This window comes from Suricata suricatta, chromosome 1 (assembly GCF_006229205.1).
Source record: "Suricata suricatta isolate VVHF042 chromosome 1, meerkat_22Aug2017_6uvM2_HiC, whole genome shotgun sequence".
NCBI classification, from domain to species: domain Eukaryota; kingdom Metazoa; phylum Chordata; class Mammalia; order Carnivora; family Herpestidae; genus Suricata; species Suricata suricatta.
Window position 1 is genome coordinate 91506934 of NC_043700.1, and position 27640 is coordinate 91534573.

The following is a 27640-nucleotide window of genomic DNA, read 5'->3' on the forward strand; positions in this document are numbered from 1 at the left end:
AACCTCCAAACCATCTTTATTAAAGACTATCAATATAAAAATAGCTTCAATTATATAGAATATAGAAATACACCTCTAGAAAATTAAATCATTTTCACATAGTTTAGTGTATAGATTAAGGTTTCAGTAACATTTAATAATGTATTTTAAAATATCCAAAATATACATCCTTGTTGTCAAAAGTGTACAGTGCTGAATATTTTTTCTCAGCTTTTTTCCAACATTTTGTACAGTAGCAGGTGTGATTTAGCTGACTCCTAGGTTTTCTTTCAACCAATGGATATTTAATAATAATAAATGGTGGTAGTAGTAGTAGATAACATTTTTATGGCACGTGCACTGTGCCAGGCACTATTTAGGGGGGACTTACACAGATATGAAATAATTATTCACAATATTATTTCCAAGCATGTTCAAAGCAGACAAACCTACTAAATTGGTTTCATAACTTTCTCCATTTGTGTCAGAAATATAAAAAAGCAGGCACTGCAAATTTAGGATCTGGTCAGTATGCATCATTATCAACAGTTCCTTGGCACAAATAAGAAACAAATTGCTAAGTACAGTTCTCTAACCTAACAAAAAGAAAGAAACAAAAGAAGAAAGGGGAGGAAGGGAGAAGGGAGGAAGGTGTAGAATCTAAAACATAATTTTGAGGGGCTAAAAGATATAGGTGATGATAAAATAGTACTTGATATTCCCCAAAATTGATAATTCGATAATCTTTTGCATTCATAGCCTGGTAAAAGGGAACATTTGTAAGATGCTAATAATAAAATCCAACTTAAGAATGTTTCTGTATCTGCTAAAGCATACCTCTAGGGTATCTGCACTTTTACTTTGTACCCTTTTTTTCAATAAAGTGGCAGATAGGCAGTCATTGGTCAATAGATTGATCTTTCAGATATGAATCTCAACAGTTTTGGAAAATGGGCAGCTAGATTTAGTTACAATGCTTACTTAAATATCCCTTTAGAGATGACAACCACAATGTTTGGTTTTATTTCTTAAAAATGCAGTGTCTCCGCAACATGGACATTACATTATACATCTACAATGTAGCTAAGGATTGTCCTCTTATTAAAGTAAGTAGTCTACTTTGTCTTTTAATTTTATTATTGAGTGGTGGTCTTGAGATTCTTTGACACCACGAAAGCAGTTAAAAGACCAAAATTTCATTAGATGAAATTTTTAAAAGTCCCTTATAATAAAACCTGAAATTTTAGTTCAGTCTGTTTGAAAAGCTGAGGTGAATAATAGGTGCATTTATTAATAAATCTCAGTAATGAAAATAGCACATGGTGTTTGGGGGACATATTAAGAAATTTAAGACATTTAATAAATACTTAAAAAACAAAGTGCCTTAAACTAATGCAGTGGTTAAGAGTCTCTACCACTCTGACCAATATTGTGATCTTAAGGGGAGGATATTTCAACCCATTTTGTACATTTCAAGAACCAAAATTTCTTGCCTTGATTTCAATGCTAAATTTAAGACCCACAAGTCTTAGGACAAACACAGTTATTTGCATTTTAAATACCTGGGTGAAAATCTCTTAAACTGATTACAGAGAGATAACAGTGTTTCTTTTAAAACCAAATATTTCAAATGGTGCACCCACTATGTTTTACAGTTAATTCTAACCTGGAGGGCTCATGTTCCAGGCGTCTGAGAGGGAGGAAACAGAAACTGACTTTAGATGTGTTCGCATAATTTCCCTTCCAAAACTTGAGTCACGAAGGAGAAAAAACCCAGTATTGTAGTCTTAGGGGCATCTGAGACTTCAGGAGGATCCATTAGGTAAGTGGTAATAAAAAATGCAGTATTATGTTTTTCCTTTCTTCTCAATCCACCAAATTGTCACAGCCAAAGAAAATTCTAATCTCATTAGTTTTCTTTCTCTACTAAAGGTCAAGTAAACTATTGCTCATTAAGGTACCTTCCTCTGGGAAAACCCAGCACATAATGAGCCATATCTGTAAGGCAAAGATTAGTATTTAACAGAAGTCACCATAGGATTACTTTAACCCAACTTTTTCAGTGTTTTTTAAAACATGATTAGATTCATAAAAAGATTTACATATAGCTGTCTTGAAATTCATAAACTATATAAAATGTGTGTGCATACCTGAATATATTTCAATGAAAAGAAATATAATAAAAGTTTATGAACAAGTAGTTTAAAAACTATATGCTGGAGAAAACAGAGCTAATCTGAAAGAGTAAAGAAAATCAAATAAATAGAGAAAGAAGTTTAATTTTCCTTCCTTAGTTCTTCTATCCCCCAGTGAGGTATCTATTAAAGCACTTAAACTAAAGAAAAGTATTTGATCTAATAAGGAATCAGTACTCGGACATAACGAATGTAGATACTGCTGAGTAGGCAAGAATAAAAAAAACTGCACATGTTACCTAAGAGGGACTTTAGAAGTCTCAATGCAGTCATCTCATTTATACATGAAGATTCTGAACTCAGAGAGGTATAAAAACTTGTTCATGGTCACAGCACTAATTAGTTACAGGACCTAATCACATCCTCCAGTTTTGTGATTCTTTCACCAGATATCATTATTAGTCTTGATAAAAATATGCAAGTGAATTCACTTATGAATTGTGTATTTTTTCCAAGATAAATATTTCCTCTATTAATTTTGCATAAAACAAATTCACATTATTTCAAACTAGTCAATAAATTAACATTACACATCAAAATGGAAATAAGTTAAAAATCCCTTCTTATTTTGATCAAGTATCTTTTCAAAAGTCTCACAATACTACAAAAGATTTAGTGCATCAAATCCAAGAGCATATCATCTCAATATTTAACATTATTATGTTCAAAATTGAACAGTTGAAAGAAGCTAAACCTTATCTTCTTGTGTATGATTTCAGCAATTCTAACACTGTTCAATATTCCATGCATAGTTGCTATGTATCAAGAAAACACAGCTATAAGGTTAATCCAAAGAACAATTTAAAAGCCATTTCTATGGCAATTTCTGTGACTGAATCATGAAAACAGACGTAAAGTTCTTGAAGTTTGGGACGAAGAAAGAGTCTCCTGTAGAGGAAAAGAACACACTTATTTCAGAAATTCAAATAAACAAAAACCAAAGGGAAAAAACTCCAATCTTTTACTATATTTAATTTTTGTTTTTGAAAAAATAGTGGTGAATTAAAAACCACTAGTCTAAATCTATAGGAGGGGGAATACAGCTAGACTTTATTTTTAAATTAATAATATATGCCTTAGGTCAATTATTTCTATTTTTCCAGAGCATAAAAAGCCTATTTAATCAATATGTATTACCATATCCCTTGGTTTTAAAATATTAAATGTAGTCATTCTTATAACAATAAAGCCAAGTGATGGTAACATCATTAAGTACAATAGCTACTGAACACTGCCATTTACTTTCTAAATGTTAATTATTATTAAAACATTAAGTATATGATTGCTGGTTTTGGAGATAGTATTCAATTAGAAATACCACTGAAATTTTATTTTATTTTTTTAGCATTAAAATTTTGATATTTTTAGTCAACACTAGTATATACAAATCAAACCATTTAAGTCAGGGATAGTTTGCCTGACTTCCTTAAATTTCTCTATTCTTTTTTTTTTTTTAATGTTTATTTTTGAGAAAGAGAGACAGAGTGCAAGCAGAGGAGGGGTAGATAGACATAGCATCTGAAGCAGGCTCCAGGCTCTGAGCTGTCAGCACAGAGCCCAAGAAGGGCTCAAACTCACGAACTGCGAAATCTTGACCTGATCTGATGTCAGACGCTTAACCAACTGAGCCACCCAGGCGCCCTGAATTGCTCTATTTTAAACATATCTGCATCATCACAATTCAATACCTCTTGATTCTTTCTATTCCAATTGTGAATGTAGTTAAGGCTCCACTGCGCATCTGCATATATGACTAACTGTTCTTCTTAACTCTGTTCTCTGTCTACACCACTCCTTTCTCTGCTCCTGGCTTAATCTTAAAGTAGCACATCACTGATCAGACTACACAGAGTTGAGCTTATGCTGATCCTCCTTCCAACTTTGGTTGATTACACATAATGATCACAAGGAACTTTGCTAAAAATATGGAGTCCTACTATCCTAGATTCTGTTAGCAGGTCTGGGGTGGGCCATAGGCATCTTTGATTTTAATAAGTGACTCAGGTGATTCTAAATCTTATGGACCAACACACAGGATTACTTCTTCCACCAATTCTTTTTTTTCTTAAGTTAAATTTTGTTATTTATTTATTTGCTTAAATATAATCGTTAGCTAATATACAATGTATATAGGGGTGCTCTTGGCTTTGAGAGTAGATACCCATGATCCATTGCTTACATATAACACACATTGCTCATCCCAACAATAAGTGCCCTCCTCAACGCCCATCACACATTTTCCCCTCTCCCCCAACCCTGTTTGTTCTTTGTATTTATAAAACTCTTTTATGGTTTGCTTCCCTCTTTCTTTGAAACTATTTTTTTCCCCTTCCCTTCCCCCATGGTCTTCTGTTAAGCTTCTCAAATTCTACATATGAGTGAAAATATATATGTCTTTCTCTGACTGACTTATTTCACTTAGCATAACGCCATCCAATTCCAACCACATTGTTACAAATGACAAGATTTCATTCTTTCTCATTGCTGAGTAGTATTTCATTATATATATAAACCACATCTTCTTGATCCATTCATCAGTTGATGGACATTTAGGCTCTTTCCATAATTTGGCTATTGTGGATAGTGCAGCCATAAACATCAGGGTGCATGTGCCCCTATGCATCAGCACTCCTGAATCCTTTGGATAAATTCCTAGTAGTGCTATTGCTGAGTCATAGGGGAGTTCTATTTTTAGTTTTCTGAGGATCCTCTAAACTGTTTTCTGGGACGGCTGCACCAGTTTGCATTCCCACCAGCAGTGCGAGAGGAATCCCATGTCTCCACGTCCTCGCCAGCATCTGTGGTTTCCTGAGTGGTTAATTTTAGCCACTCTGAACCATGTGAGGTGGTATCTCAGTGGGGCTTTGATTTGTATCTCCATGATGATGAGCGATGTTACGCAACTTTTCATGTGTCTATTGGCCATCTGGATGTCTTCTTTGGAAAAGTGTCTAGTCATGTCTTTTGCCCATTTCCTCACTGGATTATTTGTTTTTCAGGTGCTGAGTTTGGTAAGTTATTTATAGATTTTGGATACTAACCTTTTATCTGATATGTCATTAACAAGTCTTCACCCATTTCATCAGTTGCCTTTTAGTTTTGTTGATTTGTTTCCTTTGCTGTGCAGAAGTTTTTGTGTTATCTTAATGAGATCTCAATAGTTCGTTTTTGCTTTTATTTCCCTTGCCATCAGTAAGAAGTTGCTGCGGCTGAGGTCAAGGAGGTTGTTGCTCTCCTCTAGGATGTTGATGGTTTCCTGCTTCACATTTAGGTCTTTCATCCATTTTGAGTTTATTTTTGTGTACAGTGTTAAGAAAGTGGCCCAGGTTCATTCTTCTGCATGTTGCTGTCCAGCTCTCCCAGTACTACTTGCTAAAGAGATTGTCTTTTATTGATTGGATACTCTTTCCTGCTTTGTCGAAGATTAGCTGGCCATACATTTGTGGGTCCAATTCTGGGTTCTCAATTCTATTCCAATGGTCTATGTGTCTTTTTGTGTGCCAATACCATACTGTCTTGATGATTACAGCTTTGTAGTACAGGCTAAAGTCCAGAATTGTGATCCCTCCAGCTTTGGTTTTCTTTTTCAACATTAGTTTAGCTATTCAGGTCTTTTGTGGTTACAAATTTTAGGATTGTTTTTCTAGTTCTGAGAAGAATGCCAGTGCAATTTTAATTGGAATTGCATTGAATGTGTAGATTGCTTTGGGTTGTATCAACATTTTCACAATATTTGTTCTTCCATTCCTTGAGCATGGAATGTTTCCCCATTTCTTTGTGTCTTCTTCAATTTCTTTCATAAGTTTTCTATAGTTTTCAGTATACAGATCTTTTACATCTTTGGTTAGATTTATTCCTAGGTGCAATTGTAAATGGGACTGATTTCTTGATTTCTCTTTCTTTTGCTTCATTATTGGTGTATAGAAATGAAACTGATTTCTGTACATTGATTGTATATCCTGCAACTTTGCTGAATTCATGTATCAGTTCTAGCAGTTTTTTGGTGGAGTCTTTCAAGTTTTCCATGTAGAGTATCATGTCATCTGTGAAAAGTGAAAGTTTGACTTCTTCTTTGACAATTTGGATGCCTTTTATTTCTTTCTTTTCTTTTTCTTTTTCTTTTTCTTTTCTTTTCTTTTCTTTTATTTTTTTGGTCTGACTGCTGAGGCTACAACTTCTAACAGTATGTTAAACAACAGTGGTGAGAATGGACATCCCTGTGGTGTTCCAGATCCCAAGGGGAAAGCTATCAGTTTTTCCCCACTGAGTATATTAGCTGTGGGCCTTTCATATATGGCTTTTATGATGTTAAGATATGTTCCTTCTATCCCGACTTTCTTGAGGGTTTTTATTAAGGATGCTATATTTTGTTAAATGCTTTTTCTACATCTATTGACAGGATCATATGGTTCTTATCTTTTCTTCTATTAATATGATGTATCACACTGATTGATTTGTGACTATTGAACCAGACTTGCAGCCCAGGAATGAATCCCACTTGATCATGGTGAATAATTCTTTTAATATACTAAATTTGATTTGCTAGTATCTTGTTGAGAATTTCTGCATCCATGTTCATCAGGAATACTGGCCTGTAATTATCTTTTTTAATAGGGTCTTTGGTTTGGGAATCAAGGGGATGCTGGCTTCAAAGAATGAGTCCAGAAGCTTTCCTTCCATTTCTATTTTTTGGAGCAGCTGAGAAGAATAGATATTAACTCTGCTTTGAATGTCTGGTAGAATTCTCCTGGGAAGCCATGTGGCCCAGGAATCTTATTTCTTGGGAGAATTTTGACAACTGATTCAATTTCTTTCCTGGTTATTTGTCTGTTCAAAGCTTCTATTTCTGCCAATTTGAGTTTTGGTAGTGTGTGGGTATCTAGGAATTTGTCCATTTCTTCCAGATTGTCCAGTTTGTTGGCATATAATTTTTCATACTAGTCTCTAATAATTGTCTGTGCTGTTAGTTGTGATCTTTCCTCTTTCATTCATGATTTTATCTATTTGGGTTCTCTCTCTTTCCTTTTGGAGAGGTCTGCCTAGGGGTTTATCAATTTTGTTCTTTCAAACAACCAGCTCTTAGATTCATTGGTCTGTTTTACTGTGTGTTTTTAAAAATTCTATATTGTTTATTTCTGTCTTGATCTTTATTATTTCTCTTTTGCTGGCTTTGGGTTTCTTTGCTGCTCTGCTTCTAGTTCCTTTAGGTGTGACGTTAGGTTTTATATTTGGGATTTTTCTCATTTCTTGAGACAGTCCTGGATTGCAAGGTATTTTCCTCTTATGACTATCTTTGCTGCATCCCAAAGGTGGACTGTCATGTTTTCATTTTCATTTACTTCCATATGTTTTTAAATTTCTTCTTTAATGGTCTGGTTGACCCATTCATTCTTTAGTAGGATGTTCTTTAACCTCCATGCATTTGGAGGGTTTCCAAATTTTTTCTTGTGGTTGATTTCAAGTTTCATAGCATTGTGATCTGAAAATATGCATGGTAAGATCTCAATCATTTTATATTTACTGAAGGCTGTTTTGTGATCCAGTATATGATCTATTTTGGAGAATGTTCCATGTGCACTCAAGACGAATGTGTATTCTGCTGTTTTTAGATGAAAAGTTCTGAATATATCTGTCAAGTCCATCTAGTCCAGTGTATCATTCAGGGCCACTGTTTGTTTATTAATGACACCTACAATTACCATAAGATTGCTTACATTTGTGACTAACTGATTTATACATTTAGGTACTTTCAAGTTGGGGACATAAACATTTACAATTGTTAGCTCTTCTTGATGGATAGACTGCTTAATTATGATAGAATGCCCTTCTTCATCTGTAGTTACAGTCTTTAGTTTAAAATCTAGTTTGTCTGATACAAGTATGGCTACTTGAGCTTTCTTTTGACTTCCAGGAGCATGATAGATGGTTTTCCATCCCCTAACTTTCAATCTGAAGGCGCTTCAGGTCTAAATGAGTCTCTTCAATCTGAAGGCGCTTCAGGTCTAAATGAGTCTCTTGTAGACAGTATATAGATGGATCTTGGTGTGTATTTTTTTAATCCAATCTAATATCCTACATCTTTTGATTGGGGCACTTGGTCTACTTACATTCACAGCGATTACTGAAAAATTCAGATTTTGTGTCATTGTGTTATTTGTAGGTTTTGTGCTTGTGGTGATGTCTCTAGTCCTTTGTAGTCTTTGTAGCATTCCACTCACAGAGTCCCCCTTAGGATCTCCTGCAGAGCTGGTTTAGTGGTCATGAACTCCTTCAGTTTTTGTTTGTTTGGGAAAGCCTTTATTTCTCCTTCTATTCTGAAAGACAGCTTTATTGGAGAAAGGAGTATTGGCTGTGTATTTTATATTTTAGCACATTGAGTATTTCTTGCTACTCCCTTCTGGCCTGCCAAGTTTCAGTGGACAGGTCTGCTACTATCCTTATGTATCTACTCTTGTAGGTTAAGACCCATTTGTTCCTAGCTGCTTAAAGAATTCTCTCTTTATCTTTGTATTTTGCCTGTTTCACTATAATATGCCTTGGTGAAGTCCCATTTTTGTTGATTCTGAAGGGACTTCTCTGTACCTCCTGGACTTGGATGTCTGCTTCTTTCCCCAGATTAGTTCTCGGCTATAATTTGTTCAAATAAATCCTGATGTCTTAAAGGATCCCACCCCACGTGCCCCATTGTGCCACTGCCCACCTGACAAAAGATCTCTGGTTGGTGCCTGCAGAGTCTTTTGTCCTTGGAGTGGCAATATACCTCCTTCCCACAGCACTTGAGTAAGGGGACTGCTCTCCCAATGCGCCTCTGAGTTCACTGCTTAGCCAGGGATGGCTCTGCTCCCTGCCAGAGGCCAGGTGTAAGCACCGCACCAGCAGCTGGCTCTTCCACCAAGTCTTTACAGCAACTCAAAGAACGTTTAGTGGCTCAACATTTCACTCAAATTGAATTCCTGCGTCAGAAATTGGAGGCTCTTTGTAATGATCCTTACTTACCTTTCCGGCTTAATCTTTCATTTTATCTTTGTATATGTCATTCCTTTACCATCCTGGCAAATCAGTCTACTCAACTGCTATACCATATGGCTTCTCTTGTTTTGGTCTTTCTTCATCCCATCCTTTTCCTAGAATGTTTTATCCAAAACCAATTCATTTTCAAACTAGGTCAAATGGAATCTATAAGCCTTTCTTTGTAATCCCAATATGGGTTTTTTCTCCTTCCTCAGAACTCCCAAAGCATTTGGTTGTAACAACTAATTTATTCTATTTTAAAAAATCTATATATCCGTCTCTCTCTCTCTCTCTACACACACACACACACACACACGCACACACACACACACACACGTTTGAGCATATTTGTGCTTCTTCTGCTAGATGTAAGACTGCTAAGGGCTGTTACTTTATCTTTGTGTTTGCCATATCACCCTCCCATTACCAAATTTTGCCAATCACAATTCCATTTACTCAACTGTTACATATTTATCAAGTGACTATGTTTTAGGTGCTGTTGCAGGCACCAGTAGTGGACAAGACAGATATAATTCCTGACCCAACAAAGCTAATTTTCTAGTGAAGGAGAGGAAGACCATAACAAACAAGAACATAAACAATATAACTGAGAGGGAGGGAAACTGTAAGAGACTCTTAAATACAGAGAACAACCTGAGGGTTGATGGGGGTGGGGTAAATGAGTGATGGGCATTAAGGAGGAACTTGTTGGGATGAGCACTGGGCTTAACATGTAAGTGATGAATCACTGGGTTCTACTCCTGAAACCAATTATCACACTTTTTGTTAACTAACTTGAGAATAAAACCCATGGATCCTCTTTTGAGGCTAACACTTATCTGCATATCAAGGAGCTGGACATACAAAGGTTAGGAGGTAGAACATTTCACACAGGAGGAACAGCAGGAACTTAACAGTGTGGCTGTGCAGAGTGTGTGGAGAAGGAATGATAGCTGGAAAGAAGTGGCAGGGGCTAGGTCAGGTAGGGTCTTGTAGTTGGTAGGTGGGGATGGGGAGGAAGAAGAAGGAAGAGGTAAAGAAAGGAGAGGGAAGAAAAGAAGCAGGGATGGAAGGAAGGAAATAGTAAAATTGTGGAATCATTATCTTTTAGTGTATTGCTAGTATAATTTTATAAGGTTAACAGAATCAGCTTTTTTTTTTAATAGAAAATGACTTAGCAGTCAGACAAAGACGAATACCACATGATTTCACTCATATATACAATTTAAGAAACAAAACAAAGAAAAAAAGAGAAGCCAAAAAACAGTCTCGTAAATACAGAGAACAAACCGGTGCTGAGAGAGGGGAGGTGGGTGGGAGATGGGTGAAATAGGTAAAGGAGATCAGGAATACACTTATCATGATGAACACTGAGTAATGTATACAATTCTTGAATCATTATATTGTATACCTACAACTAACATAACACTGTGTTCATTATCCTTAAATTTAAAAATATATTAAAAAAATAAAAAGTAAAAAGAGAAAGGCTTGGAATTTACAGGACACAGTAAATAAAACAAAATTCTAAAGTCTTTTAAAATGTAGTTGGATTAATAATTCCATGCCTACATCTTAAAATGCTTATCTTCTTTACTGCTTTTCTAACTGCTTTTTTCTATTTCACTTTCAAATACTTTTTTCCCCACTTACCCTACTACCCAGTAAGCCATAACTGGTGGTGCTTTTCTCTGATCCGTCCACTTTTCAGGTGAGCATTCAAATAAAACACCATGTTCTTTCACAGGGTTAAGAGAAGATATGGGATTTGTAGAAGCTGAATGATCTCCACCATCTAGTGCTTTCTTTTTCTGTAAATTAAATAGGTATCAATAGTATTCACTAGTATTAATAATGTTACTTTAATATGTTCTCATGTAGAGATTTAAATTGGCTGATCCTAATACTTAAGTGCATAGAATGACACTCTTCACCTCTCAGTGGGAAAATTTCTATTCTTCCTCATACTTAGTATAAATATCATCTCCTAAAAAAGACTTAATAAAGTCTCCTTGAAATCTCCCAGAAAACATTTTGCTCACAGCCCTATTAGTATTTATATTAATTATATTAACATTTTATAGGTCTGTCTTCTCTAGTAGATTATACGCTTTTTGCTAGGGCAGAGACAATATGATACTCATATTTGTATGTATTGAAGCAACGGGGCCAGGTACATAGTAGGTGCTTAATAAATAGATTACTAATAAATAGTGTACTAAATTAATAGATGATTTTGTAATATACTTAAAAGAGTATTGTCTTTTCCTTTCTTAAAGTTTGTTTATTTATTTTTTAGAGAGAGAGCAAGAGCGCGTGCATGAGCTGGGTAAGGGCAGGAGAGATTTAGAGAGAGAATCCCAAGCAGGCTCTAGGCTGTCAGCATGGAGCCCAACATGGGGCTCAATCTCATGAACTATGAGATCATGACCTGAGCTTAAGAGGTGGCTGCTTAACCCACAGAGTTACCCAGGTGCCCCTTGTCCCTTCTTTCATGCATACTCTAAATTTCCTATTGATTAAGTCACTAGCAAAACAATAACTCATTTGGGAAAAAAAAAAAGACTTTTTGTAAGGCTCAGGCTAAAACAGTGATGTGATCCTTGCTTCTTCTTTTTCTCTCAAAATCCTTATCTGTCAACAGATCCTTTTGGCTCACCCTCCAAAATATATCCAGAATCCAGAAGGCACTATCATTTCTTGCTCTGAGAATTTCTATAGCCTCCTAATGGAAATTCCTGGTCCCTGCCTCTACCCTTGCTACCCCACAGATCTTGTTCTTGGCACCGTAGTAGCTTGAGTGATCCTTTCAAAAATTTAGGATCACCTCCTTCCTCTGCTCAGAATGAAGAGTTTCCCATCTCCTTCAGAGCAAACCCCAAAGTCCTTAAATATTATCAGGCCACGTGCAGTCTGGCCCTGCTAACCTCTGTGATCTCAACTCCTACCACCCTCCTCCCCAGTGGTTCCAGCATTCTCAGCCACTCCTACATCTGTGGCTTTGCACTTGCACTTGCACCTGTTTCCTCTGGAAGCCCTAAATTCAGATTGCCACATAACATGCTTCCTCACTACATTCAGGTCTTTAAATATTACCCTACCTTATTATTCCTCTTAAAAAAGTATCCTACCTGACATATTACACTGCTTGCCAATTAATTGGTCTTCCCCATTAGATACAGCCTTTGTTAGAGTAGGCAGTTAGTTAGACATGAGCAGGAGGCAAAGGTGGTGATAAATAGGTGACACATAAGAAGCCTGAGGGCACAACATCCTGACTTGGTGGTTTTTAATATCCAGGCCTTAAATTAAGGGATCCAAAACCCGAAGGCTGACAGACAAAGAGCCACAGGTAGAGCCACAGGTGCAGAACGTGTGCTCTCCTCTTCCACCTCCCCCTGCCCCAGGGTAACCTACAGCTTCAGTATAATATATTTACATTGTAGTTTCAACCCCCACACCCCTCTCACCAAGGAGGAAGATGGCCTTGACAGTTGTGGCAAGAACCCTGCAGGGCCCCAAACTCTCCCTCCCCACCAGTACAAGTCCTTTAGACTGTCCTAGCTATGACCCATAACCTACGCAAACATAAAAAGAAAAGACGCCCCTAGCCCCGGTGTAGCTGCTACCTCTGGGCCTGCCCATTTTCCCACCTTGAGAATGTACTGTCCTTAATAAATTGTTTTATGCTTAGTAGTTTCCTCTTAGCTGTCTTTATTCCAGCACAGATCCTCATGTAAAGCCTTCATGGGGAATCTAAGAACCCAGACCTCCATTCACACAAGGAAGACTCTTCCACTGGTAACAGCTTCATGAAGAAAGGGACTTATTCACTGCTGTATCCCCAGCACCAGAATAGTGTCTGGTGCACAGTAGAGACCTCAATAGCTCAGTAATATGGAAAAGGCTAATTTACATTACTAAGTATTACTGAATAAGTTACTGAGACATTGCCTTATAGAATATATCAGTTATGTTAAAAGGAAAGAGGGAGCATAAGACCACAAAACACAGAGAGATATATGGTCAGACATAACATTTTGCTGAATACTAATTTCTGACAGCTCAAAGAAGAAATCCTGAAAGACACAGAATTTATTGCTAAATAAGTTCTAAGACATAATTCAGCCCATTTACTTTATAGTAAGGAAATGGGAAGAGTTGAGGCTCAGTCAGGATTCCTTATTCCCAGGCCATTCTACCTTTAACCCCAGTTCTTCACGACTTTAGCATTCATAAAACACATACTGCTATATACATTACTATCATCCTCAGAGAGCATTTTGTGGCTTTTATTTTTTAGTTTTTGGCTGTATGATGTTTGACCACTGCCAAATGAACTTCTATATGTTTATCCTTTTCAAGAAAGCAATATATACTTTCCCTGCCATTAAGATAATCTAATTGATTTTTTAACTTTACTACTTATCTTTATCTTTACTTACTTAACTTTACTACTTTATCTTTACTACTACTAATATACAACATTACTACTTATCCAGAGGTATAATATTAAATGAAACTTCATCCTGGATTAAAAAGCAAGAAAGAAATGAATCAAGTGGCTGAAACATTTGTAACAGTACTGTGTCTACTGCTGTCTTATTATATTACAAAATATCTTATATTACTGATGGAATACTTAAAGAATTATCAGAGTTACCAACTGGTAATGGTTGTGAGTAATGGTTGACTCACAAATATCAAATATGGAGGCTAACTTACATTACAAACTACCATATTCTACTTTGCTATAGATAAACACAAGTCTACCATGTTCTGAAATAGTAATCCAGGACATCAAACTCAGTATTATGAAACAAAGGTTTGAAGTTAAATATTGTGAGTATAATCCTTTGGGCATTCAAGTTACATTGGGTACTCTAGTTAGATTAGGTGACTGTTAAAAATTTTTTTAATAAAAACTGTCATTATTGGACATATTAAAGACCTTTTAGGAAAATACTTAGAGCTCTGGGGACAAAACAGAAAACTATACTTTTGGCAGTATCCTACCTCTTCTACCAATGTCTGTTGGAAAATTGCACGAATGGAGAGACAACACTGATGGAAATTCTTTATTAGTTGAGGGTGGATAGAGCCACTTAGCTGTGCCACTTCTTCATGGGTAGGAGTAATAAAGATCCCTTGCACAGTTTCTAAGGCAACATAGTGGAAAAGTGTGTTCTCAGGACCAGATGTCAATCTTGAAAAGAAGAAAAAAAGAAGACAAAAGGTATTTAAGTAAACTTAAAAATATTCTTTCATTATGAATGTTTGTAGACTCCTAAGCTTTTATCTACAATATAATATTAGTAGTATAATTAGGGCAAGGAAACTAGGCCAAACATTTAATTCCATTTCTTCCTAAACTAAAGTACAGGCTAGGGTTATTATAAATTCCTTAATGGAGGCAAATACTACAGGACAACTTAATTGTTCCTTTGCTAAACAACCCAAATTGGTTAACCCCTTCTTTTTCCATAGTTGGTAATAAATAACTCAGCCTCTGTCTGGCCCAGATACCTATAAGTCATAAATAAGGTATCAGTCTAGAGTGGACCACATACAAGAACACCTTCCAACAAAATGAACACATTTAAGTTAGTAGCATAACAGTCAGACTGATGATCCTAAAGAAAAATAAAATTATTACTGACTGCAAAGATGGGTTAATAATCTAGAATACTATGGCATTATTGGTAGTATTCTACTACTCATCATCACAGTCTTCCTTCTCTTCCATGTTTTCTTACTATTTCCATTCTCCATTCTTCTTCTAAATTCTTTCTTCCCCTGTTTAGGTCTCAGACAAGCCAGTAGAATCTACGAATATGTACTTCTACCAGTGGTAAGAAGAGCTAAAGAATAACAGTAACAGCAACAACAAAATACTAATAGTTAGCACATACTGAATGCCCTCTCTGTGCTGGAGGGCGGGGGGTGGTGCTTTAAAGTACTTCTCATAATGGCCCTGTGAGATATTAAATAGTATTACTCCCCTCATTTTAACCATGAGGAAATCAGTGTTCAGAGATCTCAGATTAACTTGCTTGAGGTCACACAGCTAAGTGGCTGAGCTAAGCTAACTCCAAAGCTTACTCCACTATACCTTGCTTTTTCCTTTCCACTGATGACTTCTCATTAGCAATCTTTAAACATACGGACAGCAAATGTCCATCTGCATTTTAAACACTCAAGCTGCCCCCCAGTTGATTTCTTTTCCAGCCATAAGCACAGAAAAGGCATATTTTAGCTCTTAGCCTAGATACTGCCTTTGATCATCCATGCTAGTTAAATTCCTGTTAAACTGTTAATTAGGTGACATGATCAGAATAATTTCTCCTTCTTATTAGTGATTTATGGCCGTGGTTCTCTTTTCAGACCAGGGATAAATAGGGAAGGAGATCATCGGCAAATTTTTCTCATACTTTACTAGAAGGTGGCTGGCTCATTAACAACTCAACTGGTGACTGATATTTTTCAACTAGTAACTCAAATAGTCAAGAAGAAAGAAGTTATGATTATTCAAAAAGGAAAAAAATTAAAACATATATTTTAGTTTAGAGGTCTTCAAAATTAAGAAAAGTACAGAACAGAAACAATTCCTTAAAAAAGAGCAATTAATAGAGTCCTTTTCTTAAGTTTTCAGAATCTTTTGTTTGTTTATTTATTTTTGAGACAGGGAGAGACAGAGCACAGAGAGAGAGAGAGAGGGAGACACAGAATCTGAAGCGGGCTCCAGGCTCTGAGCTGCCAGCACAGAACCGATGCGGGGCTTGCACCCACGACCGTGAGATCATGACCTGAGCCAAAATCGGGCACTTGGCCAACAGAGCCACCCAGGAGCCCTTGAATCTTTACTTATTTTTTAATGTTTATTTTTGAGAGAGAGAGAGAGAGAGAGAGAGAGAGAGAGAGAGAGAGAGACAGAGCGTGAGCATGCGCGGTGCGTGGGGGGGGGGGGGGGCGGGGCAGAGAAGGAGACACAGAATCTGAATCAGGCTCCAGGCTCTGAGCTCAGGCTCTGTCTGAGCTGTCTGCACAGAGCCCAATGCGGGGCTCAAACTCACAAACTGAGATGATGACCTGAGCTGAAGTCAGATGCTTAACTGACTGAGCCAACTAGGCACCCCAGTAAGATTCCTTTTTAGGAAGGTTTAGAATTAATATTTTTGTTGTCTTTTGTAACTCTCAAAAAAAATTTAAAAACCCACAACACAGTGAGTAAATTTAGCTCTTAAAAATCATAAATTCACTTAGAGTATATTAACTCAGGGCATATACTACAAGTTTAAAAATCATCACACAAACAATTACCCAATGGGAAGACAAGATATTTGTGAAAGCACAGCTTAAGTCAGATTTATTACTGAGAAAGGTCACTGCTGTAGCAGAAAATGGATTCACGGTAGGCTGGGAGTTTAGAGACTGTTGCAGTAGAACCGGGCAAGACAATGGCAGCCTGATCTACGGTAGGAACAACAGGGGCTGAATGGATTAAATAATTATTAGGATGTAGAATTGTTAGGACTCATTTACTGAATGAACTGTTTTGTGGATGTTATTTTTAATATGTTATACATTTTATTTTGTAAAAGTATGTACATACAAATTAAGATAATCGACACTGGTTTATGTCACACTTTTAAAAATAACTACACAGTATGAACATCTTTCATGTCAATAAAGAAAATAAATATGCATCTGTAGCATCTTTTTAAAAAATTTTTTAAATGTTTAATTTATTTATTTTGAGAGAGAGAGACAGATAGAGAGCGAGCACATGTGGGAGGGGAGCAGGGGGAAAGGAAGAGAGAGAGAGAATTCCAAGCAGGCTCCACGCTCAGCATGGAGCCCCAGGCAGGGCTCGATCTCATGACCTCAAGATCATGACCTAGGCCAATATCAAGAATCGGATGCTTAACCGAGTAAGCCACCCAGGCACCTCTGCAGCATATTTTTAAATAGAGAGCCTGTGATTTACGTCGTACATGAATTTATATTTAAGCCTGAACTGAACTTGGAAAAACAGTTCCTTTTACTATAGACTAGGCCAAAATAACACACACATTTAAAAAATAAGTTGTGAGGGTAACAAAATTTCAGAGTGGTAGCTGTTGTTAAATGGAAAATGGGGGTTTGGGAAAGTGTTTCATAGTTCCACAAAGGGTTTGACTTAGATTTGTTTAATAAGCATTTTTAACTATTAAAAATTAATCATGGTTTTTGAAGGCTTAAATATAAAATTTAACACATTAGATTCCCACTGCATTATTTTATGCAGACAAGTTATCTTGTTTTTGTTCTAATGTCAGAAAAAAAAGTTGTTTCTGACAACTCTATGACATATATATATGAACTTATTATAAAATGTTTTGGAGTGCCTGGGTGGCTCAGTTGAGTAAGTGTCTTGATTTTAGCTCAGGTCATTATCTCACGGTTTGTGAGTTTGAGCCCTGTGTCCAGCTCTAGGCTGACTGTGTGGAGCCTGCTTGGAATTCTCTCTCTCTCCCCCTTTCTTTCTCTTTCTCAAAGATAAATAAACATTCATAATCCTTAAGAAATGTTTCATGATTAAGAAAGTAATAGCGCCAAAATTTTTTGCTGTGATTTGTAGTTCTATGTGTCCGCCTGTTCAAATAAAAGTGTGCAATTGAGTTTGTTATACTAACTGATTCTACACATAATATAATTAAACATCAGGCAGATCTCAGACAGACCTGCTCGTCACCACATAATAGTTGCACAAGAAGTGAATATGTAACATTTTATATTTCAATAATTATAGAGTTTAATAATTATAGACATTTTATATTTTAATAATCTATTACAGATGTGCTCCTCTCAGTTCCTTTTATTTCAGAATTCCCTAATTAATGAAAGTTTGAGGTTTCCTCTCTTTCCTAAAATGGGTGTTATAGGCTCAGTTCCTGCCCCCAGACTCTGAGAAAGTTTACTAGGGAGAACTCTGGGGAATAACACCCGTTGCGGGGGGAGCGTGAAAGAAGCAGGACTGAGCAGAGGGAGAAGCTGAACCACCTGCAGTTGAAACAAGATCTCAGCAGATACCACTTGGAACTCTGAGGCTTGGATGGCCTTTTAGAGTTGTCTTAAATTTAGGCCAAGTCTTTGTATTCAACTTATCTATTAGTCATTAGATGTGAGCTAGTCCCAGGAAGAAATTGTCATCTTGGCTGAGTCAGTAAACTTCCAAGCAGAGCAAGACCAGGGAGGGACTCAGTGGTGAGCAGTTAGCAGCCATTATCCCCGAACACTGGGAAGGTATACCCAGGGCTACGGAGTATCTGTGCAGCAGACCACAGCATCCACCAAGGTCTAAAAACAGTACATACTATAACTACAAAACTAGACATACAAAAGGGAGGTTATCTGTGGGAAAGAGATAAACGGGAACTTTCACATTTTGAAACATTACTCTCTTTTTTCATCACTTATAACAGGAGTACAGGTTCCCTATTGTATAATGAAAAACAGTAGTGAATTAGCATAGACATTTCATTTAATATGTAAGATATATCATAATTACATTTTTGAATTAAATCTCTATATGTTATGGATTCATACTTTCTTATTGTAAAATTTCCTCAAAGACATGATGTTTAAAAAAAAAAGATTATTATAAGGAAGTTTCTTACTTCATTGTGTTATATATTTCCAGTTCTTTTTCTGAAAAGTCCTTTTTCAAGTTCCCCAAATGAAATGGATTTGGAAGAGCAGACTTCTTTTTAGTGACCTGAAAAATGCAGTTAAGTAGATCGGTTTATAGCTAAGAATGGAATCAAACAGAAAAAATAGTATAAAAACTGAAAACCCTTCTAAGAGAGCTACTTACTATTTTGCAATGTTTCCTTTAAATATGTTTGATGCTAACTTATACCTCCTGGCTTATTCTTTGCTAACAGTGATCTCAGGCCATGTCATAGAAGGACATGATAGTTCTTCCTGAAAATCTATGTGAGCCATTATCAAGTTTTGTTATACTTTTTTCAATTTTTTTCTTTTCTTTATTTTAGAGAAAGAGAGTGTGAGAGGGGAAGAGGGGCAGAGGGAGAAAGAGAGAAAAATCTCAAGAAGGCATGTCCATGCTCAGGATAGAGCCCAATGGGGGGCTTGATCCCACAAGCCTGGGGTCATGATGTGTGCCTAAACCAAGAGTCAGACACTCAACCAAATGAGCCACCTATGTGCCCCAAGTTTTGTTACATTTGATATGTAAATATCTTGTCTTCCTCTCTAGACTTTGCACTCCACAGCAGGGGCTGTGTCTTATCCGTCTTCACATCTTCTCTGTGTAGTATGACCCTTAGCACATAACAGGTATTCAATCAAATCTGTTGAATGGTTCAGTCATAGAGATTATTTAATTTCTCTGCAGAGCTATTCATGGCTCCTTAAATCTATTACTTTTTAAACTATGTTTCCTACCAATTTCACCAACTGGGATAATGAATGTATAGAACAAATGCAAGTATTTTCTAAATATATTCACTAAGACTCCAAGAGTGCTGAACTGTCTGGAATTAGAAGATGGAATTGATGGCTATTTATGCCATGACACTCAGAATCTCACATTTTATTTGTGCCCCTTCTCAGATTCCACTTTCTTCATGCCTTGTCTGGCATCACCTCCATCAATCCAAATGACAAGTTTCAAAAGTGTTTTGAGGGGCGCCTGGGTGGGTCAGTCAGTTAAGCGTCCAACTTCGGCTCATGTCATGATCTCATGATTGGTGGGTTTGAGTCCCGCATTGGGCTCTGTGCTGACAGTTCAGAGCCTGGAGCCTGCTTTGGATTCTGTGTCTTTCTCTCTCTCTCTGACCCTCCCCTGCTCACACTGTCTCTCTCTATCAAAAATAAATAAAATATTAAAAAAAATTTTTTTAAAGTATTCTGAAAGTGGAGCATCACTAGAATAATACAAGACCCCCCAGGGTAATTACTTTGATGATCATTTGGATACATTATTGTATCCAAAATCATGGAAAAATGATAAAAAATAAACAACCTGGAAAAGGAACACTCTCTTTGCTTTATAATCACATTTTAAATTCTTGACAATGGAGGCCATACCTTTATAGATGCAGATAAAAACAAAACAAAACAAAACAAAAACGATTAAAACCTATAGAGTAACATGTACACACACAAATATTTACACAAATACTTTTTTAAGTTTCTGATTCTTTTTTCTGTTTCTGCTGAACATTTTATTGGTTATTTGGTCAGATCAGCCCTCAAAAACCCCCCACAACTAGGATGTTCTCTGTTAATGCTGTGAATACAGAAGAAAGATGAACAGAGAAAGCAGGATTAAAGAATTTCCCTACTTGTACGTAGTGTCAAGCACCTGTCCTGGATGCTAGTATTTTATTACTTAATATTTCTTTCTCTTTTTGGTTCTAAATCACTGGTTTGCTAACAATAACCAAAACAACTACCAGATCAAATGAAGAATGATTTGCCATTAAAAATTTTTGTACAATTATAAGAACTTGAAAGACAGCTTAGCTCCCAAATGTACACACTCAAGTGAACACATACCTTAAGCAAGGCCCCACTCTCTTCCGGACCATCAGAGCCCCGAGATTCTCTTTGTGGTCTCTGTACTGCATCTGGTGCAGTGTGGGGGCTCAGGCCAACACCTTCTCCACCTTCACAACCATTGTCAGATCCTCCACTGCTTCGGGAAGGACTGGGCTTACGTGTCTTTAAGGAATAGTCACCAAAAAGAATTCTTCTGCATGTTGGAGAGGTTGCTACTTTTGAAGTACCTGGTAGCCTACTAAGGATGGGCGAGGCTGTCAAACTATCTAATTTTTCATGTGATCCAGTAAGGAACCAGTCAGCACAAGACAAACAGGGGCTTGGAGAAGATGTTAGTCGCTCATTTATGCGACAATCTATTCCTTCCAGCTGGTGAAGAGTTGTTTTGACCTGATCCACATATATACAGTCTGGTCCAGGAGTCCCAATAGCTTTGGATGCACAGCCTCCAGCTTCTAATAGTACACATAACATATAATGCTTCTATAAGAGAAAAATATTAATAGAGGTTTAACTACATGAGAATGTTTATATGCAGTGTGCATGTATAAATTAATAAATAATAAAAACATGGTGTAAACATGATTATTAACAATTCCCTCTGTTTCTTAGGTATTCTCAATGCTTCTTGATCATCCTTGAAAAGAAATCTCATATTGCCTTCTCCTGGTATACCAACAAACACTACTTTCTGGTACATGGACTTCCCTAAGGTAGCTTTCAAAGAGCCACAATGATTGTATGTCATTTCATCTACAATCATATGTTTTTTTTTCTGATTCTATATTCTTTTTGAGTCTCTATTTCCTAAGACAAACCAGAGGATAAAAATCACTATAGAAATGAGAACAAAAGATCTTAAGAACCTGATAAAATCTCATTCTAGGCTTTGTTAATATATCTCCACAAGTATTAAATGGATGTAAAAGAAAAGGAATAAGGGACAGGTAACATTTTCTTGAATACTGGCATCTGACATGCTCATAATTTTAAATTATCATGTTTGTGTATTTATTTAGATAATAAATGGTCAAAAAAAAAATCCCACCCGAACACACACACACACACACACACACACACACACACACACAAACCAAAGTAAACTTACCAAGCCAACAATCAGCAAAAAATATCTTCCTTCAGGTTCCTGAAAGACTTCAGTGTTTGGGTCAGTAGAAGGTTGGAGGTGATGTCGAGGAAACACTTCTCTCCATATAACCAACTGACCAATTCTTTGTTTTGCTGCTAAAGGCAGTAGGCAGTGGTGGCGACAGTATACGGCGATATCAATAAGGTCATCCTTAGGCAAATGACTGCAGATCAAATAACCCTTAAATTTAACCACAAAGAACAAAAGTCAATTATGCCATAATATATTTCTAAGAGTTTGATAGGTACTTCAGGTAGCTTACAATATTCCAGTTTCAAACAGAATAAAGACATAGCAAAAAATAAATGTTCTTTTTCTGAGGTCAGTTAGAGATCAAATATTTATGATAAGTTAAGTCTACAACAGACTTTAGCACAAAGCAAGATGACCTGAGCAGTATAAGCCTGAAGGTTTGGCAAAGTTGGAAAAGAATTGAATTCTGAGGATGGAAAGTGGGTAAGAAATGTTACGGTGAGGACAGACTTAACTTTTCACTGTGTACCATTCTGTACTGTCTGATTCTTTTTTTGATGTTTTAAATGGTGTTTAAAAATCTTCTTGAATTACCAAAACACTTAAATGCATTTGATGACTAATTTGCTTTGCATGGAAGTCTACAAAATGTTAGAAGATTTACTAAAAAGATACATGGTTATGTCTGAGGATAAGAAAACAAGCGCACCGCTGCAAAACCCCCAGGAAGTATTGGCCTTCTCTCATGTGCACTTGGCCCCTGAGTACTGTTTCTCCTTCATACGTCTGCAAATGCTTTAGAATGTAAGAAAATCAGAAATATTTATTGTATATGTAAATATGTAGGTACTGTTTTTTTTTTAAGACCTTAATTTATGGTAACTACATTCAAAGGAAAAGAGATAAATTTATTTTCCATGTTTGTAGATATTAGAGAAAATTTACTTTAGGTCTGTTCACATAGCTGTTGGACATTTATAAAAATGTCAACCTTCAACTTACCTTATAAAACAGAGAAGATCCTAAAATTGTATACAGCCGCCTCATGTCATAGTAGTCCTCAGACTAGGAGAGAAAAACCACATTTTTCTTTGATTAAAAAAATCCTAGTTAAGCTCTAATAATTAAAAATGGCAACTATATTCTTTAGTAACTGAAGTTTTCTTAGTGCCTTCTTTAGAAATGAATATACTAGGTTTCAAAAAATATCAATAGAACTCCCTTATGACCCAGCAATAGCATTGCTGGGGATTTACCCAAGAGAGACAGAAATGCTGATGCATAGGAGCACATGTACCCCAATGTTCATAGCAACAATGTCAACAATAGCCAAAACATGGAAGGAGCCTAAATGTCCATCACCTGACGAATGGATGAAGAAGATGTGGTATATTTTCACTATGGAGTACTACATGGCAATGAGAGGGAATGACATATGGCCCTTCGTAGGAAAGTGGATGGACCTTGAGGGTGTCATGCTGAGTGAAGTAAGCCAGGCAGAGAAGGACAGAAACCATATGTTTGCACTCATAGGTCTAGCAGGAAAACAGGAGAGACCTAATGGAGAACCACGGGGAACGGAGGAGGGAGAGAGAGTTGGGGAGAGAGAGGGACGCAAAACTTGAGAGACTATTGAATGCTGAGAATGAACTGAGGGTTGAAGGGAAAGGGGGAGGGGAGAAAAGAGGTGGTGGTGATGGTGGAGGGCACTTAAGGGGAAGAGCACTGGGTGTTGTATGGAAAACAATTTGACAATAAAATATTATGGAAAAAAAATGAATATACTAGGGTATTAAGGTGAAAGATAATGTGCATATATTTTTGACTGAAAATAATATTACTCTTTATTCTTACAAGATATTGTTGATTAGAGACATTTAGGGATAGGACGTAAGTAGGGTGCCTGGGTGGCTCAGTAAGTTAAGCACCCAGCTACTGATTTTAGCTCAGGTTATGATCTCATGGTCTATGGATTCAAGCCCCATGTCAGGCTCTGTGCTGACAGCTCAGAACCTGAAGCCTACTTAGGATTCTGTATCACCCTTTCTCTCTGCTCTCTCTTTCTCAAAAATAAATAAATGTTAAAATAAATAAATAAATAAATTAATTAATTAAAAATAAATAAATATGAGTTTTTTAAGGCAAGCAAAATAGATTTTATTCATATCAAGATAGAAATCCAGTGCTACATATTTCAGGATTATGACATGACCATTTGAAAAATATTTAGAATAATGGCTGATTTACAATATATGAAATCAACATTACACTTAAAAGACACTGGTTTTCTTACCAGTTCTGCAAAATCTGCAGACTCCAAGTCACTTAATGCTGTGTCGAGTTTCATCTATGTGGGGAAAAAAAATAACCATTTAACTCACGTTTCTTTAAGAAATGAATAAATATTTTTATTCTTTGTGATATTTAAGAAATATCCAAAAATAGAACATGTTGTTTTAAGCTTTGCAACTACAGGGAAAAACATTATTCAACATATTGTCATTTTCCAATTAAATCTCAATTATTACAAAATGAGCTTCACTCTGTATTCAATGCAAAATAACTTACAAGGTTAAAAAATTGCTTTCTAGTTCTGAGCCAGAAAATTTTTGAACCTATTAAAATTCTTACAGGAAAATAATCTTAATTTGCCCATCTATTTTGAAGGTTTTCTCCCTCTATTGCTATATATTTCTCAACAGTTAGTCCCTGGAAAATAAACATTCATCCCTGTTTCTTTCCTATGTTCTATATAAAAGGACTTTTAATCTTTATTTATGGATTAAAACATGAAAACAAGTGTTCCCCTGGAACCTGGCACAGTTTAGCTTCCCTACAGAGTTATTAGAAAAATCTTACTTAGGATTTAGCTTTTGTTTCTATGGAAATTGCCCAAACTCTTTCATGTGTTGTTCTTCCATAAAACATTCAAAATTTAAAAACAGAATAAATTTAACCTGTAATTTAATCTGCAATGCTTATATATAAATTGAAAACTATTGGCAATTAAAGCGCGTAATATATATACAATTTGTGGAAAAGAATCCTCTTTTTTTTCTTTTCCTTTTTCTTTTTAAAGGCCAAGGCACTCTCCCCAGGACTATTTCGCACACTGTGTCTCCCTGAGATGACAAAAGCTTTGGAAACATTAGTCCTGCCTTTCAGTGCTTTTCACACGCTATGACTTATTACTCATTTATGACCTACATTTTTCTGTATCTAGCAAATATTTCACTTACTCCTTTTTGTGGCTATAATTTCTCTTGTAAAAAATAACAGGCAAAATAAAAAGTACCCACTTGTGAATTCTGATCTCACAAATACGAATGTTTACAGGCTGCTATCCCTGCGACTGAACTCCGTAGGCTAATGTACAAGGTCACTGTAATTGTTTCTTCACACTCCTTATGAGAACAGGCAAAGTATCTGTTCTCTTAATTATTCCCGTGTACCTTATGGAAAGTGACATTAAAAAAAAAAACATGTGACAAACAAAAGCAAGTTGCACCATATAATTATGATTTCTGAGAAGTATTACACATTTTTAAAATGTTTAAATATTAAAGTAAGATGAGAGAGCTAATTTCTGTTTAGAAAGAAATATTTGTCTTTCTAAGTTCACTGTACTGGATCACCTACTTCATCAATCAATGGCTTCAACTCTTACCCACAATCCTGAAAATAACAAAAAGGTTAAAAAAAGAGAGAAGATAAAAAAATTACAAGGCAACTGTTCTGATTCTTATTTATGACATACAGGGTTACCTTGATTTCCCGTGGAAGTGTGAGCCACCGGACTCCGGGGAGGCTGTCTAAGAGCACTGCACTGGAAGCATCATATTGTTGTGCGTTCAAACTGGCACTGGCATGCAGTTTAGCAGGCTGGAGTGCTCTTTGAAAGAACAAGTTGAAAAAATGATCCAAACGAGGAACATTCTCAACCTGGCAAAAGGCACTGAGGAAAGAACAGCTGTAAGTCAGAAAAGCATATGGAAATGGCGGTCGTCTTTTGTATGTTCCTAGGAGACTGGATCTTTCCTAAATAGATAGGCTCTCTTCCTTCCTCCTCTCCCTTATGAAGAATTACTGCTATAATGTTATTGTACCAAAAACCTACTTTCAAATGCACTGAGTAGATGGTATTATGGAAGAACCACAGGGCTAATACAAGCAGCATATTTACAACAGAATGGGCTGAAGCACCCTTTTCGTAAAAAAAAAAGTAAGTTACCATATTTCTTAATTATTTAACCTCTCAATATCTTTCAGGCAGGATGGAAACATAAAGAGATTTTGAGTTTTGTAAAGGAACTTTGAATCTTATCATTGCTTTTACCAGGTAGTTGTCTCAGGAAAAGTTCTTTGAACTTTTGTTTCCAACTCTAAAAATGGGGATAATACAATCTCTCTGGCATGCAAAGTATCTAGTACATAATAAGTATTTATTATACTTATTACTTACTGAACACAGTAAGCACATAATTAACCTAAGTTATTTCTCCTCTCTTCACCAATGTAGGCAACACTACTGAAGAACTCAAAGGAGAGAAAGAAAGAGAGAAAGACTAAACACTTGGCTTTAGTTAGGTAAAAATAATAGAGCATTGCCTACAACCATTCATTGGAATAGCCTGCTTGACAACACAATAGCTATATATGTACCATTAATACATCAGAATCACATTCATGGATTCATTCAACAAATTGCTTGAGTGCTATGTTCCAGGCACTATTCTCATTGCTGGAGGTACAGCAGTAAAAATATCAAGACAAAAGACAAGGTCTTTGTTTCTGTGGAGTTCATGTTCTAAAGGAGAAAGACAACTAGTGAACAAAGAGTAAACACAGGAACTTGTACAAAGCGCTAGACAGAGAATCAGATCATGTGAATGGGATATATGACTGGTTGGTTATTTTAGATCAAAAGTTGGGAAAGAGTCTTTGAGAATGGGCATTTAGCTGAGATCCCAATGTCAAGAAGAGCTGGTGAGAGAAAAGAGCACAAAAGTCCTAGGGTGGAAACAAGTGCGGCCAGGGTGTCCACAGAACAGCACAGAGGAGTAACTGTGGTTTGAGATCTGAAATCAGAAAGGAGCCAGATTATAATGTAAAAATACCACTTTAGCTGCATTTGGAAATTTATTAAAGTGGCAAGAATGGACATGGTTGTAGTGAGAAAGAGATGGTTGTGGCTGGACAAGGTGATAGTGAAGATGGAGAGAAATGAAATGGATTTGAGATATGTTTTGGAGACAGACTGTTTAGAACTCGCTGACAGTGTAGCTGGGAATAGTAAAGGAAATATATCATTAATATGATCATAACACTAAACTTTTTTTTTTTTTTTGAGAGAGAGAGCATGAGCAGGAGAAGGGTAAAGGGAGAGGAAGAAAGTGAATCTTTTAAATTTTTTTGTTTTTTACTTATTTTTGAGAGACAAAGAGAGACAGCACGAGCAGGGGAGGGTCAGAGAGAGAAGGAGACACAGAATCTGAAACAGGCTCCAGGCTCTGAGTAAGCTGTCAGCACAGAGCCTAACATGGGGCTCGAACCCACGAACTGTGAGATCATAACCTGAGCTGAAGCCGGACGCTTGACCGACTGAGCCACCCAGGTACTCCTGAAGAGAGTGAATCTTAAGCAGACTCCACGTCCAGCACAGAGCCCAATGCCGGGCTCGATCTCATGACCATGAGATCATGACCTGAGCAGAAATCAAGAGTCAGACAGTCAACTGACTGTTTAGGGGCAAGGTGCCCCTAAA

At 36.5% G+C, this 27640-nt stretch overlaps 1 protein-coding gene across 1 annotated transcript in view; it reads right to left on the reverse strand.

The window, feature by feature from the left end:
• Positions 1 to 2242: 2242 nt before the first annotated feature.
• Positions 2243 to 27640, reverse strand: part of INTU (inturned planar cell polarity protein) — an 81160-nt gene continuing 55762 nt past the window's right edge. The window contains exons 8-16 of the mRNA XM_029941177.1: positions 25642 to 25831; positions 24170 to 24223; positions 22879 to 22941; positions 21862 to 22083; positions 20751 to 21236; positions 18845 to 18942; positions 14202 to 14391; positions 10839 to 10996; positions 2243 to 3062 (exon numbers count right to left, since the gene is read on the reverse strand). Of these exons, the coding sequence (XP_029797037.1) occupies positions 2951 to 3062; positions 10839 to 10996; positions 14202 to 14391; positions 18845 to 18942; positions 20751 to 21236; positions 21862 to 22083; positions 22879 to 22941; positions 24170 to 24223; positions 25642 to 25831 (1573 nt within the window). The 3' untranslated portion in view covers positions 2243 to 2950. The remainder of the gene's footprint in view (positions 3063 to 10838; positions 10997 to 14201; positions 14392 to 18844; positions 18943 to 20750; positions 21237 to 21861; positions 22084 to 22878; positions 22942 to 24169; positions 24224 to 25641; positions 25832 to 27640) is intronic.